Source organism: Lissotriton vulgaris, chromosome 9 (genome assembly GCF_964263255.1).
Source record: "Lissotriton vulgaris chromosome 9, aLisVul1.2, whole genome shotgun sequence".
Lineage (NCBI taxonomy): Eukaryota > Metazoa > Chordata > Amphibia > Caudata > Salamandridae > Lissotriton > Lissotriton vulgaris.
Window position 1 is genome coordinate 155,369,632 of NC_141697.1, and position 26,981 is coordinate 155,396,612.

The following is a 26,981-nucleotide window of genomic DNA, read 5'->3' on the forward strand; positions in this document are numbered from 1 at the left end:
CGTAAGACTAGCGGCTTTACTATTACGCACCCGCACTGATAGACATTACGCCAGTCTTTCCAGTGACCAATTAGGCATTAGTTGAGGCAATTAACCAATCCAGTCTAGTATAAATAGCGTGACGACGTGCCCACCGTCACCTCCACTTCCTCTCGGACGACAGAGAGGGGTACCGACAGATAGGTAGGTCCAGGGCTTTTTCACAGATAGAGGTTCATGCGAGGAGAACCTAGTCCTTCATCTACTCTTGGAGAGGAGGTCTCCCCAGTCCATGATCATTAAGGACTTTTGAAACCTCGATATTATTCGATTTTAACCCCTTTGTTATCCTATACCTTTGTTTTGAGCAAGGCACTAAACAACATTACAGAGGTCCCTAGCCAAACAACTCTCCTTCATCACGGTGCAGATCATTCTACACCATCTGCCAACTCCTGTAGCTGGGCGAGGTTTGGATCCACTATCTAAATCCCACATGATGATGCTCCGCCAGAAGGGTGGGCTGATGGGAGTTTCTCAGCCTGGTGTTACCTCTCCTGGTTGCTGTATGATTCCTAATTTTCTCTAGTATCCAGTACAGTACACACAGATTTTCTCTCTGGACCGGACATCTCCTCTTCTTTTGTGGCCATTTTAGCTTTACACTGGAAATAGTATACCGATTGAGCTGTTTAATCGCTGTGAGTGTTAAACTGCAGATTCTCATTGAAGCACCGAAGTGTGCTACAGACTAGAAACTGTATATGTTGTTGAGGCATTGTTGTAGGGCAGAAGGAGGCACTGTCTTTTACATATATAACATTTCCCTTTGAAATGGAAGCAAAATGCCATCATGCAGTTTACTGATAAATCTATATATGCACAGATACCAATGTGTGGAAATGTGGTTTCAGCAAATATGTATCATTTGAACATCACCAAGTAAAGTGTCTTGATTGTTTTGATCCTATTAAAACACTGTTTCCAGTTTATTTACAGATATTTAAAAGTTGTTGTATGGTACAAACAAACTTCCATCCTTTGTTTTCACACCCCCACGAAAAATTGAGAAAACATGGTGCATTCTACAACACATTTATCATTATATATCAATTGTATTAGCTTCTAAAGCACAGTTAATGATGACCTTACTGTGCACCAGGATACGACAATCTTTGATGGGGCTCTTCAATATTTCCCTCACTATCACCCTCCAACAGTGCCTCTCATCTCTCCACAGCCCCTCTCTCACATCTATTTCATTTGTTTTTTAGCCCTTCTCTTACCAGTATAAGATGTCAGCGTACTTTACATCACACACACATACAGAGACAATAAATCATACATGTGTAAATCAGTGAACAGAACATGTTAAATAAGGCAAAGACTGCTTGGTTTGAAGAAGCACAAACTCAGGATTCAGAACATAACACTGTGGTTAGGGTTAACTTTAATTATAAGAATGTATTCCTACCCTAACAAACCTTTTTAGCAACATCAGGATAATGAAAGACTGGGAAGAAAACATAACTTTGTAACCTGTACCATGCAGCTTGCATGCTGCTCTTTGATGGCAGTTCATAGCTCACTGTGCTAGATTATGTATGTAACTTATGAACTGCACAGTAACAAAATAATCTCAGTGACAAAAGCAGTAACCCACTGAGCCCTGCACATAAAATACTTTTCTTTGATAGTACACATTCTTTGCAGTAGGCATATTAACCCTCTGTGCTACCTTAGATGATTCAAAACTCCCATCTCATTCCATCAGACACTGGTGAACCACACCTGAATATAAGTGAGGCCGCTTTTATTGTTGCCTCAAAACTGCTTGATATACAAGGAACTTTGCAGTGCCAGCCCCCAGTAACAACCTTCTCCCCACCATTCCAGCCTCCCAGGGAAACTCCTGATACCCGGTCCGGCCATTCCGTCCTTGCTACCACCCTCCATTGGTGCCCCTCATCTTCACATAGACCTTATGTCATGTGTAGTTAATTTCTTTTATGGTGCTACTCATCCCAAGTATGTAGGGCAGGGTGTTGGAGTGTGTTACATCACACACACATTATATAGAGACTATGACTCATATAAATGTGAAAATCAATGTATAGGAAATGTTGCTTAGGATAATGGGGGCTATAAGGTGTAATCATTCTTCCATCCATCATTAAGTCTGTCACCATTCATTCTGTACTACCATCTGTGTGTCTATCCATATTCAACCATTTGCAAACCTATCCATTGTGTATCCTTCTATCCATCATTTCACGCATCTATCCCTCCATGCATCCATCATCCATCCACCCACACACTCATCAATCCACTCTTCCACCTATAAATCCTTTAACTAATCCATCCAGCCATTTACCCTTTCACCCATCCAGTCATCCTTTCACTTAGTCATCCATCCACCCAGTCACTCACCCTTCCATCCATTCACCCTTTCAGTCATCCATTAATCCTCCCTTTCTCTCTCCATCAACCCTTTCACTTAGCCATCCATCCTTCCATCACCCACCCATCTACTCATCCACTCATGAATCCATCAACCCTATCACTCATCCATCCATCCTTTCTCTCATCCAGCCACCTTTTCACTCCTTCAGTCATCTATCCATCCTTTTGTCCATCTACCCTCCCTTTCACTCACTCATCAATTCATCAATCAGTTCTCATTCTCCCACCCATGTGCTCGTCTATCATCCACCCCCCTTATACTCATCCATCTACCCTCCCACCCATACATCCATCTATTTACCTTTTCTCTTATCCATCCTTCCACTCACTCATCCATCCATCCTTTCTCTCATTATCCATCCATTCACCCTTTCACTTATCCAACCAGCCATCCGCCAATCACTTTAATTACTCACTCACCCACCTTTTCATATTAATTATGAGCTGAGCCCTTATCTGCAGAGTTGCAGCCAGAAGAGGCTCATCAAGAACTTCACCCCTGCTGTAGTTCCTAAAGCAAGAGGTGGGGTGGGGGAGGGTTCACTATGCCCTGCACATAGGCAGTCTGAAAACTTGGAAGTCATGCATGATGCACAGTGCCAGGACGTAAGGCAGCCGTGACATGGTGCTGTTTCCAAGGCTTTAAGTGAAAAAACTTCAGGGTCTCTCCAAATGGCATGTCCCATGTAATTAAGGGTGTGGCTTAAAACAGGGTAGCTAAAATTGAGCTTAGGATAGTGTGCTGCCCGACTGTTATTCTGCTACTTCTGTCATTGTATCCAGTTATATAAAAAAACAAGTAACGTTACATTTACAACAAGCCAGACTATTGGCTTTGTTAATTTTTGTTAGTTGCATAAAATAAAATAAAAAGCAACCATGGCTTCGTTGAAAATAATATTGACAATGCATCAGTTCTAAAATAATGAGACTGTGAAAGACCTATAACCCCTTCCTTTTAACTTCTTTCACCGCCTTCTTTTGATGAACTGGATTCTCACGTAGCCGCATTCGCGTTTTTGTACATTTCTTCCATCTGACAGAGTCTTTGCAGGGGGAACGTCGCTTTGCGCGTACCGGGAAGGCATATTGATCTCTGGTGGTTCGTTCTGGGAAGGTATATGGTTCTATAGCTGTCTACAGTTATAGTCAATATTTTGCGATTTCCGTGCTAAGAATGTGCCCCTGAAGAAGGGACGAGGGTCCAAAAATGCATGCGGTCTATGTTGATCACATTGAACAGCACTGATAATTGAGTGACCTTTATAATTATGATGTTCTGATGATGTATTGTGTAAGTGTACAATTTGACAATCACTGGGAATTGTCATTTATGATTTTGAAAGAATGTATTAAAATAATGAGAATTAAGAAGAATCACTGTTGACATGTTTTGAAATGTATGCATGTATATCAAGCATAAGTTGTGCACATCTTTGTCCAAGAAGCCAGTTGGCCTCTGTCCCCATCTAAAAGTTACACTGTGTAAGGTAAACACAAGTATAGGTGTAGCACACGGATCGAAAAACCAAGGTTGAAAATAGAGTACGTTTTCTTAAATAGGAGTGCACGGCCTACCCACGAACTACTGCCCTAGACCGAGGCAGGAGGAGACCCACCACATGCTTTAACAGCCCAGACTGGCCCATTGTCATTCTGTAAGTGACAAGACAATCATCAGCCGGCATACAGAATGACAATGGGCGGGTGGGGCTGCATTTGTGCTCAGAGGAAGAGTGCGAGGCGGCACCCAGCAGGGGGCTGAGGTTTTTCACAGGGGAACAGTGCTGTTCCCTACAATGCCCAAAATTAGGGACAAAAGGCGTCCGTAAAAGGGATCATCACGGACAACGGAAGTGAGGTCCAAATTACGGACTGTCCGTGAAATTTATGGACGGTTGATCACCCTAGGGAGGCCCCCATCTTTTTGCGTTACGCCACTGATGTCGGTACATCTTGTAGGGTTGAGCTGTAATTGGAGTCACATAGGAACACCTGGTGGAGCTGGAGAACTGTTACTGAGGGACTTATTTTCCTGTTCCAGTTTGGCATCTGTAATCTATTAGTAAGGGGAGGAATCTTTGAGGAGATGCATGGTATCCACAGAAATATATCATTACTGAAGCTAACTTGTTTTTAAATTAATTTTCATGAGTACCAGACTGGATACTAATAGAAGAGAAATTGCATCAAGCCCCTTGGCTGGCTAGTGGTAGATTATTTCTAGGGGACTCTCGATCGTGGGACAGGTGGGATAAGTGTTTGTATTAACCAATTGTGTGGCCTCTATTAGTATGCGTGATTGCTGTCAACATTGGAATGCTGCATTGCAGTTTATTTTATGTTACCATTTAGTCAATATCTGGAACCTTCCATACAAATGTACTGGGTGCAAGGTATGTTCCGGGCCTCAAAGTACAACACTGTACATTATAGAGAAGAATTATAATTCAATCTTCTTAACACTGTGCCGTTTAGCACTGGAATTCATCTTGGTTTACTATTTTTTCTTATTTTAATCCTGGTCTATTTTGTATGCACATAAGCTGTCAGTTAATATACAGTTTGACCTAATACACCTATATTTGTTTTGAAAAGCAGATACACAAGTACCTGTGATTGGAATAAATGGCGGCTTACCATTGTTGTGTTCCATTCTGTACCAGCGACTCAAGATACAATGTAGGCAAGAACATTTCTTTTCATAGGATTCCAGCTGTCCATGTTGAACCTAAAAGGCACCAGGAATGGCTGAACAGGATTCGTCGCGATCCAGGGCCATATTTCAAGGTATTGCAAGTTACTTTTGAAATTCACATTTCAGAGAGAGACAGAATTGGTCTGGTTGAATGTTTGTTCTGCAAGGCAAAATAAATGAATTTGGTTTATGCTGTTATCATAAATCTTTTTTACCAGACTTCAAGATTAAAAATAGAAAACATTATTCATTCCTTTTATCAATTTCTGATAGCTTAGCAGATGGTATTCTAAAATACAAATCTTGAAAACTTGTGTTTTTGTTTACTTAGCATCTAATACTATAGTTTTAAAGTTTCCAAATGCTGTAACCATTTCACCCAGCTCATAAATATCAATTTATAATCAATGTAAGGCTGAACTGTTCAGCTGGCCTTGAGAGATTGCCTTTAACTTGCATACAGATGTCAGCTACTCACAAAGTAAACTTGCAGGGTCTGTGATGGTATTAGGTAATTTATAACTTCCCACCATCATTATCAGCACATCATGCTAACTAGTGGCATGCTGACTAGTCCGGAACTGAAAGATAGGACAGGACAAAACACCAAGCAGTGATGTTAACGTCATCCAACCAGTTGTGGTATGAAACAGCTCCTTTCTCAGGCCATTGTTGGAATTTGAAACTTTTTGGACCGCCTTGTGGATTTGCCTGCACGTGATATTAGAAGAGAGAGCAAGTGGGGGGTCACAAAGGTCTTCACTAATGTATGTGTGAAGATGCTGTTGGCTGGGTAGAGGTTTAAGAGAGGCTTACTGTACTTTAGCTGAACTTCCACAGCATGCTAGATTCAGTTAATGATAGACAGAAATGGGCTAAAAGCTCCGTGAAAAATGTGTTTCTCTTGCAGGGGATTTCCATATATAGTCATAAGCACTTTAATAGTCACGCCCACGTGCCGGGACCCCAGAGCACCTCTTTAGATATATCTTAAGTGAATATTTTTCGCCTTTCTTCAGTAAGGCCTGTTAGGACACTTAAGAGATTGAAAAGACAATAATGCAGCCTAACTAAATAGGCTACAAAGGCCCTAACTTCATCTAGTAGTGAAAAATAAGCCAGTATACTATATTTTGTGTAATTGTTTATGGTGTATAACACACAGAAAAGATCCCTTCACAAAACTCCTTTTTTAATAATAATAATAATAATAAGCGTTTTATAAAGCGCATGGCTGCACAACTGTGTATCCCCGCGCTAATTGCTGACAGAAACTCCTTTCAGCTCACCGAGGAAGAGAGCAGAAAAATGTTAGTGGGGGAAGAGATGAGTTTTTAGTTTAGCTCTAAAAAGGATTTCTGATGGTTCCATTCTCAGATGAACTGGGAGGGCATTCCAAAGTTTTGCTTCCAGGAAACGAAAGGAGCGGCCACCCAGTTTAGCTCTATTGATCCGGGGAAGTTTGAATTGTGACATACCCAAGGATCTGAGGTTTCTGGTAGGGCGATGGATAGTTAGAAGATTTCTCAAATAGGTAGGTCCTTTGTTGTGTGCAATTTTATGGGCATAGCAGAGACTCTTAAATCTAATTCTTTCTCTAACTGGAAGCCAGTGTAACTTAGACAAGGCTGCGGTAGCGGATGATCTTTTTGGTAAACCCAATACCATGCGGGCGGCCGCATTTTGAATGCATTGAAGCTGGTGCAGTTGTTTTTGGTTCACACCTAAAAGGAGAACGTTTCCGTAATCCAGGTGGGGCGTTATTAGTGCATGCACTAACGTTTTCCTTGCTTCAATGGGAATAAGATCAATAATTTTACGCAAGATTTTTAACGTGCCCATACATTTGCTAATTGTTTTATTAACTTGTGATCTTCCCGACAGATCCGAGTCAATCATTATTCCTAGGTTTTTGACCTTTTCGACTGGGTGAGGGCACTCGCCCAGTGTAGTAGGCCACCAAGCCTGGGACCACATTGAGGTTTTGTTCCCTACCACTAGTACCTCCGTTTTGTCACCATTTAAACGGAGGCAGTTATTATCCATCCAGGTGGCGACCGCAGCCATGCAGCTAGAAAAATTGGTGGCAAATTTTTCGCTGTCTGGAGTGAGCTTGAACATGAGCTGGGTGTCGTCAGCATAGCTGACAATGCCCACCCCAAAATTCTCTACGACTCGAGCTAGGGGTTCCATATAGATGTTGAACAAGGTAGGGCTCAAACTAGAGCCCTGTGGGACCCCATAGCTGACGTCGCGAGAAGATGACTTGAAGGGTGGGCAATGTATTTGGAATGATCTTTTGGAGAGAAAAGATTTGAACCAGGCAAGGGCATGATCCCTTACTCCAATGTCTGAAAGTCGGGACAACAGAGTGTCATGAAGCACAGTGTCGAAAGCTGCACTTAAGTCAAGCATGACAAGTGCAGCTGTCTCCCCCTCATCTACCATCTTGCGAATGCACTCCGTGGAGTAAAGAACCGCGGACTCCGTGGAGTATCCAGGTCTAAAACCTGATTGTGTCGGATGAAGTATGTTTCCTTCTTCTAGAAATGCCATCAGTTGTTTATTGACTATTTTTTCTATAATCTTCGCGCATTGTGGCAAGAGGGAGATGGGTCTAAGATTTTGATATTGAGTAACCGGAATGTTTGGTTTTTTTTTAGAGGGATAATTTGTGCTGTCTTCCATGCCTCTGGAACGTAGCATTCTTGAAAGGACAGAGTGATCAAGTGTCTGAATTGATCAATGAGACCGTTGTTCATGATGTCTTTCATTTTAACTAAAGGGCACACATCATTAGGGGATCCTGAGTGGATACTATTGATGATGCTTACCAAATTTTCTTTGTCAGGGGTGATAAAGCGTGTGAGAATGGTTTTTTGGGTAGGGAGTGGTTCTTTTCCTTCTATGACAGGTTATGAGAAAGTGGCATGTATTTTCTCGACTTTATTGACAAAGAAGTCAGCTATCTGGTTACATATATCATTAGAATATGTGTCCTGCATATCTAGGGTGGTGGTGTCTGTAAGTTCCTTATAAATGCTAAAAAGTTCTTTCATGGGGTTAGTTGCCTCTTCAATTCTTTTCTGGTAAAAGGAGCTTTTCTCATCTCTAACCATTTTCTGGTATGATTTTAACTCTAGTTTATATAGTTCTTTAAGTTCAGGAGAGTAGTTTTTCCTCCACTTGCGTTCTGTCGCTTTACAGTGTGTTTTCGCAAGTTTTAATTTTTCCGTATACCAAGGTTCAGATTTGGTATACGGAATGATGATAGCGATGAAAGAATGGGACAGAGTAGCCCCCATAGGCTGCCATTATATGTCTCAAACTAAACGCTGTGCCTTTAAGAAACTCCAGAGACTACCAGTATCCCATTATGCACAGCCAGTGGCAGTTACTTCAGTTCTTTTTTCCGGCTTCTGCTATCAGGACCCTAGCGCAATAAGCTCAACCAAATTTGTTTTTTCCCATCAAACATCTCTTCAGAAGGATTGGTGCAGGGACATGGATATGATTATGGTAGCAGAAAAAGCCACTTATATCCAGATAGGGTGCCCCAAGAAGTGGGGGAGGGTGTGGGGGTAAATGGAATATTTATAGAGGAATTATATGTAACCCCCAGCAATAGACCGGGAATCAGAGGAGGAGGAGGAGGTGTATAAAAACACAACATGCATATAGCTGTAATATGTTATACGTTTTGTCGCTCGCTATGAGACTGTCACTGTAATATCCTGTCAATTGTTAAGATGTAAATGCAGATCTTAAGTTTAATATTTAATAAAAAACGGTATAAAAAAAAATCTCTTCAGAAATGTAAAAGTGTTTCACTCAACATCTTTGGTCTTCCTCTACCTTTTTCTGTCTTTTTCAGACAGGAATTGCCAAGTTTCTTTAAAAAATGCCATCTCTTTTTGATTCGTTTCCAGACTGTGGAAGGAAGAAGGCCAAACCTGACCCTCATAGAGTGTGTATTATTTCTCTACCTGCTACTCACGTTTCTGAATCCTGTTCCATCTGTAAAACCTTTTCAGGCGGACCCTACGTGACATGGAGAGCATTCGCCTTCAATGAGCAGAAGAACGAAAAAAACAGCAGATCTAGTCATCCGGTGTGGCGTCAGGGCGAGGAGAGGTTCAGTCCTCTACCAGGGCCCTATCTTCAGTCTCTGTGGGGCTCCTCAGCAGAATAAAGGCTGAAAAATGGCATAGTTCCCAGTCAACTTCGAAGACTATGATGTCGAAAGGAGCAGCAGCGACCTGTTCGTCGTGGGTTGAAATGACGTCGACATGCAACGTTGAAGAAAAGGTTGACGACTGTGGCTGCGCAAACGGCTAGACCTCGTTTGGCGTCGAGAAGCCTACTGTAGACGTTAACGAGACCGCCATTGAGAATGTTGCATCACTCAACGTTGACACATCACCGCTGATCGGTGTTGACTCCTCGCCGTCGATCAAGGTCTCCATGGCGCAGTGGATCAACGATGAGAAGAGTCTACAGTCGACGTCAGGAGGAAGTTCTCTTTCAAGACGATGTTGAAGGTCCTCATCCACTTGCAGATCGTTGTCGAGGGGGAAAGATGGTTCTTCTATGGAATCCGTGACTCCCCAGAAGGCTAGGAAAAGGAGGAGATTAATCTATTCATCGGATTCAGAGTATTCTCGGACATTCTCTTGGTCTAGGACCATATCACGTGCTCAGTCTCCTCCTCATCGTCCCGATAATTAGCCTCCTCCTCCTCCTCATCAGCCGGCTACACCTCCACCTCCACCTCCTCCTCTGCCGCCACCTTCTACTCCACAACGAAGGCCGAGATCCTTTTCTCATACGAGGGGTTGTTCTCGTCGATGTAGACGTTCCTCTACGCATTCCCACCACCGACGCCACTGACATCACGGTGGAAAATCCTGTTTAAGACACACCAGGGCCACTTCCATTATGAGTACAGGAAGAAAGCAGCAGCAGAGACAAGCGGATTATCATTTCCAGAGCACCAGGGGCTACACTAAGGTGGAGAACCACGCTCCCCCATTCTACTGAGGTGTCACCAGCATACTTCCTGCGTTTCCCGCTCTGCGGGAAACGCCCGCACTTGGGGGCTTTATACGGCCGGGAGGGAGGCTGAACTACATCGCCCATAATCCAGCTGGGCTAGGACACTCCTCCCCGCCACGCCCTCCACAGGTGGTTTAAAGACTGCATCATTACCGCGCACCGCGGGACGCGCGCGGGACGAGCTGGGCGAAGCCCGGGCCAAGGGCAGGCCCGTCCAAGCCAGTCACAGACCGAAAGAGACAGGACCGGGCCAACCCTCTGACGTCTAGCCGGAACTGTCAGTACTATCTATAACTTGCTCTAATGTCCAGCCAATATGGCAGCTAGAAGGTACATGAAACCGACACCTTCAGGGCACGTAGCTGGGACATTAGATCAATTTATCCTGAGAGCATCATCGGTACTGGAACGTGAAATCGCGATGACAGAACTCCGTATGTCGCAGGATCCAGTCTTCCTAAGGAGATCGGGTCAGGCTGCACAAGCGTATTCACCAGGTCCCCCTGCGCAAACCATTGCAAATGAGGGGGTATCCTGGCTACTTAAATTCCACTGATAACAATACACCAGACCGGGCGGATGGGTCAATTCATTCACCACGCGGGCGGGTTGCTCATATAACATCTGACAATCCAGAAGTGAATAAACACCTGCCGGATAGCACAAAAAGTAAAGAGGGTGCAATTCCTAAGAGGGCTGGAGCTCCACTCCGGAGAGGAAAACAAAATCAGCCTAAACATAACAGTCAACCGGAACCACCAATTGTAGAACAACCAGAGTATAGTACATTTGTGTTTCTTTCAGACCGCCCTCTTAAAGTTGGCACTGACTCTACACCTACTGGCTCCTTTGATCTAGATTTATTGGTGGGGAAACTACGTATGGTTTTATCTTCTGTCATCCAGCCTATGGAACAAAGACTGAAATATATTGAAAAAAGGCTGGGGAGAATGGAGGAATTACTTGTGAAAAATATAGACCTTGTAAAGGAATTTTCAGCTGTCCAAACGCAAATTAAAGCTTCGGTCAGCACGGTGAATGTTCCCCAGACCCAGCCAAAGCCGTCAAAGCCGACAACCACTAGTCTTAGTGGTCTACCACCTGCGAATACTAATCAGGGGTCAAATCCAGGCTCCAGTACACCAGGGCCTAAAACTGTTCCCACAGTTGTGAGAAAGGCCCAGCCCCCACAACCCGCCAAACCTGCTAAAGTTAAAACCCCAGGAAAAACACCTAAAAATCAATCTTGGGGAAATGATTTTTCCACTGACTTTCCACGCATCAACTTACCTCCGGAAAGTGCCCCGTACGTGGCCGTCCTTATAGGGGTCCCTAAGGTGGCGAACGACAGACAAAAATCGTACGGGGAACTTAAGAACAAAGCGATGCACTGGCTGAACACCCACAGACCCTTGCCAAGAGACATCCAAAGCAAAATCTTGTTTGTTAGAAGGGTAGGGTGGGTGGGCTGGAAACCAACAAATGTGGAGGGGGATTGTGTAATCATAAACGTTGAGGATTACAGGGCAGTTGATCATGTGTGTAGTATGTATCATACTAGTCCTGATACAACCATCAAAACACTGAGGCTGGGATACTTTTACCAACCGGCTAATTCACTCGGTGCTACTAATTTCAGGGCTTATGACCTATGGTGCTAGCAAGAGGATTCCCGGAATCATGTAGAGAGAACTAGGGGTGTACGGGTTAGGGATGAAGTGCTGGGATTTCCAGTAGACAACAGATATAATTTGCTAGACCAAGTAGATTGACTTTATATGCCTCCCAGTCCCCTAACGATGCCTCTAATGGATGACAATAAACCTCGATGGATAACCTCGATGACAATAAAAGGGTGGAAGGTCTGCTGTTTACCAGGGAAGATCACTCGAGGGTGGTGAACCATGTAATTGACCCCCCCCCCCCTATTACTGAAGCAATAACGTCTCTTGAGGGAAAATCTTATGTCATCGCTAGGGAGCCAGGGGATGGCCTGTGGTCCCTTGTGATTGATAACCCCACACCCTCGGTTCAAAAACAGATTGCCCACCCACCCTTAGATCAGCAACCAGCTGGCCCTGGGGTGTGTGGACACGCTGGTCCCGGACAGGAGGAAAGTTTGGAAACTAGGCAGATATTAGTAAAGGGGTTCCTTAAAATCTTATCCTGGAATATAGCAGGCCTTACACCTAATCTAGACATCCCGGATTGGTGCACATTTGTAGATTTACATGGGATCTGCTTATGCCAGAAAACGTGGGCGGTAAACCCCACTCATAGATTGGGTTATTTATCTTTTGTGGAACCTGCAGTAAAAGGCCCGAGAGGTAGACCATCGGGGGGGTTGTGCATATGGGTGGGTATTCACCTCGGATTCACACTGAAAAGGCTAGAAACAAATAGTCCTGATCTGACGTGCATCTTGATGTTAACTAAAAAAACACCAAAACTGGCACTTATTAATATTTACTTACGGCCAGTCCGACCGGGGTAACCTCTACCTCTCTAGATAAACTAACTACCATGTTGCATTCGCTTAGGGGTGATGTTGTCTTATTGATTGGAGGAGACTTCAATTGTCATTTTGAACCTTTGCAAGGGGTTCCGCCAATCACAACTGAAGAAGACGAAACCTGGTCAGTTTCCTCCCCTAATGTCTATCCTGTGAAAAACTGGACAGCTCTTGCTCTCCAGTTGACTTCCCTCACCTATACGTTCTCCGTTAGAGCCTGTAATGGGCGACTTTTGGGTGATATTCCAGCCCAGTCAACTTACAGAGGTATGGGGCATGCTTCTGTAATAGATTATTTTATGGTCAGCCTGGCCTTGTGGCCCAAAATCCTGGATTTTAGAGTCCCTTCTCGGATCGAAAGCGATCACAATCCGTTGACTATTGAGATGGACTTTCAACTGTCCATCGAGGATATTGCAAAGACGATTATTCCAAGTAGTGATCTGAGAATAGTGCAGGGTGGGAGGAAAGTTTGATGGGAAACTGTGAAGATGTCCACTGATAATATGGCAAAAATGTATCAGAATGTAATCCCCATGCTCGAAAGGGTAAACTCTAGTATTATCAATCCTTTGGACGATGATAAGGGCGACCTTACAGGCATACATAGGGAAATGGTTACAATACTGAAGGACACCTTCTACAAGACAGGTACCGTCAAGCCGAAACCTTGCGGTGATGGAAACCCCTCGTTCAATAAGTGCTGTAGGGACGCGAAAGGCACACTATTATTGGCCCTAAAGCAAGGCAATAAACCGGGTGTTACAGAAGCTAGGCAGGCATACAAGAAATTTTTAAGAAATGCAAAATCCGAATGGGAAGCAGAGCGTTGGTCTGCCATTACATATGCACTTGCAGCAAAGGATTCAAGGTCGTTTTGGAATCTTGTCCATACTGGGAAATCAGAGGACAGGACTACAATCGACCCAAACATTTCTGAAGAAGCATGGTCTTCCTATTTTAAAGAGCTCTATTCCCTCCCTCTTACACTTATAAGTGAGCCCCCACCGAGCCTATTGGCCATGGACCCAATGTGGTCAATACCACCATTCACACTGGCTGAGGTACAACTGGCTATTTCAAGTATCCAATCGAACAAAGCTCCGGGATTGGATAGGATCCCAGGTGATCTTTATAGCGAGGAACCAATAGTTTGGGCTCCATATCTTCTAGTATTATTTAATGCAATACTGCAGGGCTTACCACTCCCAAGTACTTGGTTAGATGCAGAAATAATCCCTATTTATAAGAAGGGCTCCCCGCTTGAACCCTCTAATTATAGGCCCATCAGCCTTATCGATGTGACCCAATAAATTTATGCCAGGCTCCTTTTACAGCGCTTACAGGCTTGGACCAATGAAAACAACATCTTGACTCCGCTTCAGCCGGGATTTAGGGCCAAAACAGCGACAACTGACCAACTATTCCGGGCTACTGGTCCTTTATTGGAAGCACGTGGCCTTGGAAGGGGGTAGTCTATACCTTACGTTTGTGGACTTAAAGTCTGCATTCGATATGGTGGACCGGAACCAGTTATGGTCCTTTTTACTAGCAATGGGGGTTCCGCCATATTTATGTGACCAATTTAAGATTTTACATGATGGCACTTTTGCCAGAGTTCGTTTTGGCAAGCAAGGCCAATTAACTGGACCCTTTCCGATTGAGAAAGGCGTTAGACAGGGGTGTGTGCTTGCCCCATCCTTGTTTTCCCTCTTCCTCAATGGGCTTATTGATGATCTCCTTGCCACTAACGACGTTGACTCTCCCAAACTAGCCGCCCAAAAATTTACCACGTTAATGATTGCGGACGACACCTGGTTGCTTTCAAAATCCCCAATGGGTATGCAGCGGGTGTTGAACCAGTTTGTTAAATTCTGTAAGCGTAGGAACTTGGTGGTCAACATCAATAAGACCAAGTACATGGTTTTTAATGCTAGTACTATTAACTGCCCCCATCCAATGATGGAAGACAGACCCTTAGAAAGGGTCCCAATCTTTGAATACCTAGGTTTAACCATGAATGACAAAATGGGGTGGGGTCCCCAAATAGCCAAGGCCAATTTAAGACTAACCCAGGCAGCTGGGGGAATTTTAAAAGTGCAAAAGAATTGTACTTCTAAAATAATAAGTGCCCCCCTTGAAATCTTTAGAGTCCAAGCCAGGGCATCATCTCTTTATGGGGCGGAACTCTGGGGTCACATATCAGCAAGAGACCTATCCACCACAGAAAATAACTTTATAAGGCAGTTATTGAACCTTCCAAGAAGTACTCTGGTCCCGCTCAGATTGGACTTGAACATCCGTCCAATTGCAGATGTCATTGCTGCACGGCCCCATCTCTATCGGAGGCGGCTGTGGAATACTCCTGAGCTGGTCAGCTATAAGGAGGAACTTAAAGTGGTTATGGCCACATTAGGATCTGGTGGAATCCCTTGAATATCCTTCGTAAGACGAACACTTACCTTGATTGGGCTCGAGGATCTCTGGTTAAACCCTGAGGTCTCTTGCCCAGCCATTTCTAAAAAAAACCATGACACATGTTGTAAAAGACTTCAATCTAAAAAATCTCTTTTGCTCAGTAAAAACATCTTCTTGGATGTTCAGCCATTCTATAGCTTCCAGCAGGAGATTGATGTCATACAACCCACTCTGGCGAAGAAGCTTTACCTACAATTTAGATACGGCACTTTGCCCTTTTACTCTAACATCGACAGGTGAACAGGGGGTCCGGCACGTTCTTGTCCCGGGTGCCGGATTGAGGAAGAAACCCCCGTACATATTATCCTTTTCTGTCCATCTTACTTGAACATCAGGAAGAAATGGATAATCCAGCTGTGTAAAATTTTGGGTGTAAATCAATATCTGGCTTTCTTCAGGATTTTAAAAACTGACACCAAACCAGTGATAGTGTTTGCAGTAGCCAAATTTCTGCTTTCTACGTGGTCAATTAAAAGGAATCTGATGGCTGACACTGTTACACATTTGCATTAAGTCTTATTGGAATAGGAGAGAGTAGATCAGTACCCTGTTAGTATAATAATTACAGATTTTATTGATTTTATGAGTTTTAAACATTATTCAAATTTTAGACTTTTAGAGAAAACGTTTAACAATTGATTACATACCCGTGATAATATGAATGAATTGTATTAATTGCTAAAGTATTGGATGGTTTTATGTGCTTTTATGGTAAATCAAACCGCAATAAAGCTTTCTTGAATTGAATTGAGTACAGGAAGATATTCACCTACTTTGTCAGACTCTCCTCCTCAAAGGATTTCTACAATTGATGATATCTCCACCTTTCAAGAAGTGTTGGTTCGAGGAGCTTCGAAAATGAACATTCCTTTGTCCATTCCTACTCCATCAACTTCCGAGATATTTGAGACTTTACAGCAAAGACAATCAATCAATTAATCATTGCATTTATATAGCGCACTACTTACCCAGAGGGTAAGGCATCTCGTACTTTGCTCCCTTTGGTACCAGGCCTCTTGGAACCGGCGATGGAACTTTTTCTTACACCATCTTTTATCAAGCCAGCTCCACCTAGGCTGCAAAAGAAGTATCACCCTCCAGAACAGGATCCCACATTCCTACGGGCTGACCCGCCCCCAGACTCATTTATTGTGGTGGCTGCTAAAAAACAACCTACCACTGCTCCAACATCCACAGTTCCAGCTGATAAAGAAAGCTGTAAAATAGACTCAGTTGGAAGAAAAGTGTGCAACACAGCAGCGACCTCCATGAAGGCTGCTAGTGCAACAGCGCTTCTAGGTAGATATCACTGAGCATTATGGTAGGCGCTCCAACAATTTGCTGAACATCTAGCTAGAGATTAGAGGGAGGACTGTAATGAAATATAAATGAAGGGTCTTATGGTTTCTAACCAAGTTATTAGGCTGCTGCAGACACATCACTTCTATAAGCGCATAAATATTGTCATGGAGTGGCATTCAGGCGGCATTCATGGCTTCGCTTGACTTCCTTGAAGCCTGAACCACAGCAGCATATCCTAAATCTTCCTTTCTCCGGCTCTACACTCTTCTGATCTCATGCAGATGAGGAGATGGCATACATGAAAGCGGAAATGAAGACATTAAATAGGTGGTTCTCGAAAGACCAAAGGAATGGAGAAGATCTTTCCGTCCTTTCTCAAGACGATATACAACACAGAGGGTTCAAACCCTTCGTGGTATCAGGGTCAACCGTCTGGTACACAACAATCGTAACAAAGATCCTACCAACCGTACCAGAAAAGACAGCCTAGAGGTCAAAACAACAACCTTCACAAGGAGGCAAGATGCCAACTGGCACAAAGACCTGAATCCTGTCTTCCCCCTCTTCTGTGACCCACTCCGGTAGGGGAAAGCATTCAACATTTCTTGGCAGAGTGTCAAAGTATCACACAAGACAATTTGGGTTCTGAATATTGTGCACAATGGATATTCTCTACGATTCGTCAGCCCTCCACCATCAGTGCTTCTAAAACGGGCAAGATTCTACCTGTTGCAATTACAAGCGAAAATTAACATTCTCTTACGAAAACAGGCAGTAGAACCGGTTCCTTCACTGCAACCAGGCAAAGGGCTGTATTTAAGATTTTTTCTTGTCAAAAAGAAAGACAAGAACAAGTTCAGACCCATTCTCGATCTAAGGGAGGCAAACAAATGGATTTGTAAGGAAAGAATCCGGATGTTAGCATTAGAACAGATCTATCCTCAACTACATTGGTAGGATTGGTTATGCGCAATAGACCTACAAGATGCATACTTCCACATTCCCATCATAAAGAAAGATCGCAAGTTCTTGAGAATTGCAGTGTGAGACAACCACTACCAATACTGTGTGCCTTCATTCGGCCTGAAGTCAGCACCAGGACCTTCTCCAAGTGCATGGCGGTGGTGGCTGCCCACTTGAGAAAACACAAAGTGTTTGTCTACCCCTACCTAGACGATTGGCTGATCAAAGCATCCACGTGTCGGGAGGCTCAAACACATCTCATTTGGACCTCCGACCTTCTCCTTCGTTTAGGACTTCATGTGACTCAAACAAAGTCTACCTCGACTCCTGTGCAATGCCTACAATATCTGGGAACATCCATCGATACTCACACGGCAAACATGTGTATCCTTCAGAGGAGAGACGCTAGCGATCCTTCAGAAGGCTCAAGCTCTCATGTCAACGTCGCAGCCGCCTGTCATGAAGGGCTCCTCTCTTCTGGGCTCCATGGCTTCTTCCATATTCCTCACACCGAATGCACGTATCCACATGGGACCCATGCAGGAATGTCTGGAGGGCCAGTGGGACCAGCGAACCGGGAATTGGGAAGACTGGATTCAACTATTACAGCATGCCCTCCGGTCCATCAAATGGTGGTGCTCTCCCTCCAATCTCCTACGAGGGACTCCCTTTCACAAGGATATACCGACCCAACTAAAGTCACGGATGTCTCTCTCCTGGGATGGGGAGCCCATAGAGATCACCTTCAAATGCACTGAATCTGGTCACGCAAGAAGTCCACTTACCACATCAATCTGCTAGAGCTGCGAGCAGTTAATTTCGCTCTGAAAGCTTTTCAGCCAGCATTCCATGCCAACTCCCAGCTTGTACAGACGGACAATACAACAACAATGCACTACATCAACAAGCAGGGAGTCGAGATCCAGACCATTGTCTTGGGAAGCCCAGACAATATGGAAGTGGCTTCTTGCCAGGAACCTGACCATAACTGCAACCCATCACCCAGGTGTTGAAAATGCTCAGGCCGACTCACTATGCAGACTCCTTCAGGAAAATCACGAGTGGGTCCTAAACGACGATGTGGAGACATATTCGAAAAATGGGATAGTCCGGAGGCCGATTTGTTCGCCACTGAAGGTGCGCCTAAGGCAAGCCCGTCTGCGCCCGTCCGCGGCCGGTCGGGGCCTGGGGCCCGTCACTCTGCCCAATTTACATCATTTGCCCCTAGGGACCTGATCGCTCTACACTCGTTCTGCCCGCTGGATTCTACTAGCTGTTTAAAACTACAACTACTAGGCATTTTCCAAGCCCGCAGCACTTTCCCGGAGTTCAGGACCCTCCCGTCCTCCCTCACCCCCGAGCACACAGTCACCTCCGCCCCTCTCAAACACCTGTCCACTCAGACACCTGCCAATATGGAATTAGCAATCACATACCTCAACACCCGGTCGTTAGTCAGCCACCAACTTGACATATGCCACCTCCTGGACTCAGACCGACCTGACATTCTACTCCTAACGGAGACCTGGCTGAATGAGGACTCCTCTCCTGACATCTTAGCAGCCATTCCACCCGGGTACTATATGCTCCAAGCCAACCGGCCAACTGGCAAACCTGGAAGTGGCGTAGCCGCCATTATCAAACTCTCCCTCAGGTTCACTTCCCTCTCCCTACTCACTATCCCCCAGGTCGATTGCCTGGCAATCAGACTCGAATCCTCGGTATCCCCTCTTACCTGTGTCCTGGTATACCGCCCCCCTCAACCCATGCCCAACTTTCCCTCTCTCTTTGGCGACCTACTCGCTCAGCTCACAATCAATAACTCCAAACTCCTGGTCCTGGGAGATTTCAATTACTGGCCGTCAGACGTACATGAAAGCTCCCACTCCTTGGCTTTCACCGACCTATTGAGTGGGCTCAATGGCCTTCAACACGTCCACACAGCCACTCATTCCAAGGGCCACATCCTAGACCAGGTGTGGACCTACAATCTTGAAATCAAGTCGCTCACGATCTCTCTTTGCCACTGGTCGGACCACTTCTTAATCTCCGTCCTTCTCCTGGTCCCTCCACCGCCCCCGTAGCCGAGGCCTCAGCCTCTTGGCCCGCAACTGGAACAAAGCAGACCTCGACCTATTCCTTACCTCCTTAACATCTTCGGTTCCGCCCAGCCCAGGCTCCATAGACTCCCAGGAAGCCGCACTTGTCAATTGGCTAGAGTCCGCCAGCGACAAGGTCGCCCCCCTTAAGTTAATTAGAACTAAGCGTCCCCACGACGCACATCGATGGTTCTCAGATAGCCTTAAATCTTTAAAACTTGGACTCCGTCAAGCCGAGCGTCGCTGGCGTAGAAACTACGACCCCTCAGTAAAATTACACTTTCTAAAACTATCTGGAGAATACAAACAGGCAATCTCAGCCGCCAAAACTGCCTACTTCTCCACTAAAATTCTTAACTCCGCGCAAAAATCTAAAGCAATCTTTGCCATTGTGGAGGAGCTCTCACACCCGGATAGGGTGACCATCAAACCCCTTCCATCTCAGGCACTTTGTGATTCCCTTAACTGTTTCTTTATAGATAAAATCAGTAAAATTAAAAACAGTATTTCCTCTGGATCCCCGGCGACGTCCCTCCCAGAGATCACTCCCTCTTTTAACTCCCTTTCCTTGACCCAGCTCCCCCTCATACTAGAAGAAGACTTTCTCTCTCTGCTTAATAAAGTTTCATCTGGCTCCCCCACAGATTGCTGCCCTCCTGCGATTCTCCGGGCCGCCTTCTCGGCTTGCCCCGCCCCTCCGCTGGCCCTCCTGAACAATTCTCTCCTGCTCGGTGAGGTCCCCAGCCAGTTTAAGAACGCTGAGGTGGTTCCCATACTAAAAAAAACCAACGCTGACCCCGCGGTTATGGGTAACTTCCGCCCCATCTCCCTTCACCCTTACCTGAGCAAGGTACTTGAGACACATGTGACCTGCGTCCTCAGTTCCTTTATTGAAGACTCCAACTTCTTAGACTCCCAGCAAGCCGGGTTTAGACCTGCCCATTCGACAGAGGCGGTTATCCTCTCTGTCATGGGGGAACTCCGTAGAGGCGCCGATTCCAACATTAGCCAAGCCTTGATTCTCCTGGATCTGTCGGCAGCCTTTGACACGGTCGACCACACCATCTTGGTCGACCGTGTCAAAGAGGCGGGCATCAGTGGGACGGCCCTTAACTGGGTCCGCTCCTTCCTGACGAACCGCCACCAATCTGTCCGACTCTCCCAGTTCTCGGCTGACAGGATGAAGCTCACCTGCGGCGTCCCGCAGGGCTCGTCCTTGTCACCACTCCTTTTTAACTTGTACCTCACTCCCCTGATCCGCTCCCTCCGGGGAAGGAATGTCACTGCATTTAACTATGCAGATGACATTCAGCTTGTCTTCAATCTTGACTCCTCGAATGAAGCAGCCCAAGACTTTCAGTCCACCCTTTGCCATATCTGTAATTGGATGGGCGCTCACCATCTCAAACTTAACCCCGACAAGACGGAGCTTGTTCTTGTCGGAGGCCCATCCAACCCCTGGAATTCTACCTTCTGGCCCCTTTCCCTCAGCCCCTCTCCTTGCCCTGCTGACAAAGTGAAAAGCCTGGGGGTTTACATCTCTCATGACCTCTCAATGAAGCACCAGGTCAGTGCCACTGTGTCCTCCTGCTTTTTCCAGCTTAGGAAGATCCGGAAAATAGCCCATTTTCTGACCACCGAAGCCCTCACCTTGGCACTGCTGGCATTAGTCATCTCCCGGATTGACTATGCCAACGCCCTGTATGCAGGCATCCCACAATATCAAATCACAAGATTACAGCTGATACAGAATCAGGCAGCTCGCCTGATCTACCGTCAACCCAAACACCACCACGTCCACCCTCTGCTCAAAGCCCTTCACTGGCTTCCTGTATCGGAGCGTTACAAGTTCAAACTAGGCTGCCTGACCCACAAATCTCTGGCCGGCATCGGTCCCTCCTTCATCTCCTCCCTTCTGCACCCCTACGTTCCCTCCAGGCACCTCCGTTCTTCTCATCATGCGCTCCTCCAGACGCCTAGGTTCAGGCGCAAAAAACACGGAGGTCTCAGATTTTCTTTCCTGGCCCCCTCACTCTGGAACTCTCTCCCGCTGGAACTTGGACTCTCTCCTTCCTACCCTCACTTCAGATCTCTCCTCAAAACTCACCTCTTCCGCAGCATCTATACATAAGTACTTTTCACCTCCCCCTTATGCCTCTTACAGAATAAGTGAATAGCGCCAAGAAACCGTCCGGTGTAAGTCGCGCTTTATAAGAATTTTTTTACATTACATTACATTTTTTACATTACATTACATTACTGCAGAAAACAGCAAATGCCAAAGCTTTGTCTCCAGGTTCTACCAACCGGGAACCCTGGGGAATGCCCTATGGATCAACTGGTCAGGTAGATTTCTCCACACCTTTCCTCCAGTTCCCCTGATCCCGGCAGTTCTCATCAAGCTCTCTCGATCACAGGCCAAGATGATTCTCATCTCCCCGGAATGGCCACGTCAATGGTGGTTCACAGACCTCGTTCAACGGTCTATCCGTGCACATCTCAGGCTACCATGCAAAACACACTTACTGACGAAGTTCGGAGGACAGATGGTACACCCTGACCTCTCTCCTCTTTGAATTTGACTGCAAAGCTCCTGAGCTAGTGCAGTATGTACACTTGAACTTACCTCAAAACTGCATGGTCATTCTTAAGAAAGCTAAGCGGTCATCCACACGCCCCGCTTATGCTCACAAATGGAAGAGATTCTGTATTTGATGCTCAGCGAGGACTGATGACCCTACCTCTTGCCAGGAAGCTGTCATACTGCCATACTTGCTTCATCTAGCATAATCTGGCCTCCCAATTTTCTTCCATTAAGGTTCACTTGGCAGCTTTGACTGCTTACAGGAAATGCCCTTAACAAACTTCCTTTTTCAGGATTCCTGTTATTAAAGATTTCTTGGAGGGTTTGAAAAAAGTTTTCCCTCCCATTAGAAGTCCTTCTCCTCCTTGGGATCTTAATGTGGTGCTCTCTCGTTAATGCAAGAGCCCTTTGAACCTATTCATAAAGCTACTCTTCAGCATCTGTCCATGAAGACAGCTTTCCTTGTGGCTATCACCTCTGCCGGCAGGGTTAGTGAAATTCAGGCACTTTGCTGTCAAGAACTGTTCACTGTTTTTCATGCATCTAAAGTGGTTTTAAGGACTCATCTGAAATTCCTCCCTAAGGTAATTTCGGATTTTCATGTAACCCAAAACTATTTCCTTGCCTACATTCTTCCAACATCCATCTTCTCCAGCTGAGAGATCGCTTCATTCCCTGGATGTAAGAAGGGTTTTGAAATTTTATCTGGACAAAACTAAGGATATAAGGAGAGTGGATCAGTTATTTGTAAGCTATGACTCTCTCGGTACAGGTCTAGCCACTTCTAAACAATCCATCTCCAGGTGGATTGTTTCTTGTATTTTGCTCTGTTATCAGAAAGGTAACAAATCCCTTGATGGTAAGCCTAGGGCTCATTCTACCACAGAGAAGGCAGCTACTGCTGCTTTACTTCGTAATGTAACCATTTCAGAGATTTGTAAGGCTGCTACTTGGAGGTAAGTCCATATATTCACGAAACACTACTGCCTAGATTCTGATGCCAAGGCAGATGCTCAAGTCGGACAGGCTTCCCTACAGAACCTCTTTGCTTAAAACTGCAATTTACCTCTCTTTCTCTTCCACCGCGTCTGCATGTAGGGATGGGCTTGCTACTTTATTCAAGTGCTTATGACTATACATGGAAATTTGCTGCAAGAGAAGGGATAGTTTCTTACCTGTAACTCCAGTTCTCTTGCAGGGGTATTTCATTGATAAGTCATAAGCAACCGACCCTCCTCCCCCGTGGAATAGACAGACTTATCCATAGTTCAAAATGTGTATTCACTCCTCATCGCCTTCAAAAAGAACTGAAGTAACTGCCACTGGCTGTGCATCATGGGATACTGGTAGTCTCTGGAGTTTCTTAAAGGCACAGCGTTTTAGTTTGAGACATATTGGCAGCCTATGGGGGCTGCTCTGTCCCATTCTTTCATCTCTATCATTAAAAAGGGTTTTGTGAAGGGAGCTTTTCTGTGTTATGCACCATAATAATTACAGAAAACATAGTATACTTGCTTATTTTTCACTTCAAGATGAAGTTGGGGTCTTTGTAGCCTATTTAGTTAGGCTGCATTATTGTATTTTCTATCTCTTAAGTGTGTTTACAGGGCTTACTAAAGAAAGGCGAAAAATATCCACATATCTAAAGAAGTGCTCCGGGGCCCCAGCACGTGGGCCGGACTATTCAAGTGCATATGACTTATCATGGAAATACCCCTGCAAGACAACTTGAGTTACAGGTAAGAAGCTATTCCATCTCTTCTTTAGATAGACAGAGGTCAGAGTCTACTCACACCAAAGGTACTGTGAATTCAAGGATCTACAAGCACAATGCAATTCCAGCAAGAGACAAACAATTTCTACTAGAATTATGGTATCGCCTTAACCACCTCCACATTCACATCAGGCTCCTGATGATCGTACAACTCCGAAACATAGACATAAGATGACTTCTTCCATATCATCCGACAGATCTTTAGGTTAGTGGAATTTTAGTTCATCTTACACTCCCACATTGATTACTGGCTTTGCTATTAGAACAAGGGTCTCTAACAGGTAGCACAGGAGCTACTCCTAGCTTGGCAGTACCCTGGATGTGGCTCTCAGAAGTGCAGTCCAGCTGAGTAGGTATTTCAGAGGGTCTAGCCACATTGACTAGGGCAGCACTACACTTCTCAAGACCCAGAAATGTAAGGCCTAATCATACACCACAGCGCAGCTACAGAGCACATTCATAACTAACATTGCTCCCACATGGGTTTGGCTGGCAGTCTGCAAGGGTCTATAGAAAAAAAAACCATGTATAACCTTCACATTCTGAAAAGCTGAACAATAGTACACTCACACAGGCCAGGTATGGTCATCAAATAACTAATCCCCGACAGATTTGGAATTACCACCTATATGGAAGACCCTTATTGGGAAAATCCGCAGTCACAGACTAGAAATCACGAAGCATAAATATTAAGAAGCCATGTTGGCGCAGTGGCAGAGGAGGCCTGTGTGCCATATGCTTGTCTACATAGAAGCCCATTTTGAATTCCTGTAGAATGTCGCTTAAAGTTTACATGTCTATGTTGAGCAGTGCAAGATCCCCATTAGACTCTTGCAAACAGTGTTTCTGCCTTACTAGTGGCAGATTTTGTGTTACACCAATCTAAAACAACAGCGAGAATTAAATCAAGAAGATACAATTTATGTATAAATGTTTTGCAAAATTAACACGGAGGGGAGGCATCGTGATCCACTCGAGACTTCACTTCGCATGAGTCATGATACCTACCCAAACTCAACAATAGTAATAAACAGTAAACATGTGTTATAGTTAGAAACGCTTTAGTTATTCTTTCTACACAAACAAAACCTAAACTACACAAAGATTACAAAATCTAAATTTATAGTTATAATAACTTAAAATTTATAATGTATGCACCACCTTTAAATTACTTTCTTTATGTATACTTTATATACAAATTAAACTTAAACTACACAAAAATGATAAATTGTAAACTCATACTTCTATCTTTAATTTATAACACAAAATCTCACTAGCACGTAGCGTATGCAGCTACGAGCCGGCTTGCCTGTTTTTGTGCAGTTACATACATAGGAAATAAAATTAAATGGGGGGTGGGGGGAAGGTCCCAAAAAGATGTGTTTTCCATTTTAGCTCCTAGGGGAAATTATGCTAATTGTAAATCCATTCAGTAAATTTTGAGATTTTGGAGCTACAATAGGCTGCTGGGTGTTATTTTGCATACTGTCTGTTACATTCAGAAATTTGCTAATTTTTTCAATCAACATTTCAGTTTTTTCAAGACTGTAATGGTCTGAGGAAGGGCTTGAATTCATTTTTGTCTGCCATCTTTTAATTTGTGAATTTGGAGTAATGTGTGTAAACGTTTCAGGAGAGAAGTGCAGGCATGATGACCGGTTCTAAGCATGAAGTAGACTTAGAGATAAACACAGACGTTGCAAAATGGAATGAAGAATTGTCAGTGTTTGCAGCGCAAAATTCACAAGTATGTTGATACATTCGTTCATAAAACGTGGCATTTGACAAATTTGTGAATTTCAGAAAATGCGTGAATCACAGAAAATTTGTGACTTTCAAAACTTGTTAGCTTAAGGAAGTTTGTTATTTTACTTTTAATTTTGTGTTAAAAAAAGGAAGACCATCAAGGTGGTGGTTGAGTGCTGGCCCTGGTGGAATGCAAAGTCAGGTGGCTGCAATGCACAATGTCCTAAATCCCTGGAAAAAAAACACTGCCAAAGCTAAGTTATGGTTCAGTGAACACAAACACGAAAAAATTGAAATTTTTGTATTATAGTACTTATATGCAACAAATAACGCAACTCGCACATTCTGGCTTGTTCAGTACACACCATTGCCTAAGGCACATGAAAAAATGTCGGTAAAGAGCAGAACATAGCTAATGAGGGCATTGGTTGGAGACATTTTTTATAAATTCAGCTGCATACTGTTGAAATTCAGAAAGCAAGACCCAGAAAAAAAGCTTTACTTGGCACAACTCTATTTACTTCAGGTTTCCCGGCCATGATCACAGTAGTGTTCCTTTGCAGACCCATAATTGACAAGAAAGAAAGGAGACGATTTGGCCTAACGGCTAGGGCGGTCAACCTCAAATCTGGGAAACCAGGGTTGAGTCTTGGCAAGGATGTGCAACATCCTGTGATTCTGGGCAAATCATTTAATCTCCCCGTGCCTAACAAAAATGAATGTGTCCTCATGTAACGCAACGGGTGCTCATGTAAAGCGTTCTGATACCCGATACCTTCGGGTCAAGTGTGCGCTAAATAATACTCTGTAAAAAAACATTCTCTCTAGTGAAACCACACTATGATGCTTCTTTAGAAATGGAAAAGCCTGAGTAAGTGACTATGTTGCAGAACACACTTTGGTTGTGGCTATTCATAATACTCAAATGACACTAAAAATTGACTTGAAAATGTACCCGGGACTTTTTGAACTGTTCTTTAAAGAATGAATACACTGACTATAAATCTGGTCTCATGAATGCAAACTTTGAAATTAATTAGCCCATGAATTAGCCCACGTGTATATATATGGGATGAATGAAGGATCAAAGAGAATAATGACTTGAGTGCCTCGAAAATGGACTATGTACTCATAATTAGATTATTAATCTGCTATTGTCGATCTGGATGCTGGCTCCTCACCGATTTGATTAAATTACAATACAGACACTGACCTATCAGCAAATGGTCTTATAACTACAGCAAAATCAAAGTATGATTTGCTCCCCTATCTGTTTTTAGATTGGAATAGTAAATAAACTCTCAAAGCTATAAAAAGAAATATAAGTG

General features: G+C 44.3%; 1 protein-coding gene across 2 annotated transcripts in view; it reads left to right on the forward strand.

The window, feature by feature from the left end:
* The window catches only part of LOC147689778 (uncharacterized), a 100,046-nt gene that overhangs the window by 53,688 nt on the left and 19,377 nt on the right, over positions 1-26,981 (forward strand). The window contains exon 2 of one of the 2 annotated variants that reach the window (XM_086937259.1): positions 5,044-5,232. In XM_086937259.1, coding sequence (XP_086793385.1) covers positions 5,071-5,232 — 162 coding nt within the window. In that variant the 5' untranslated portion in view covers positions 5,044-5,070. Of the gene's footprint in view, positions 1-5,040; positions 5,233-26,981 lie in introns of both variants that reach the window. The other variant, XM_086937260.1, reaches the window with a different exon arrangement.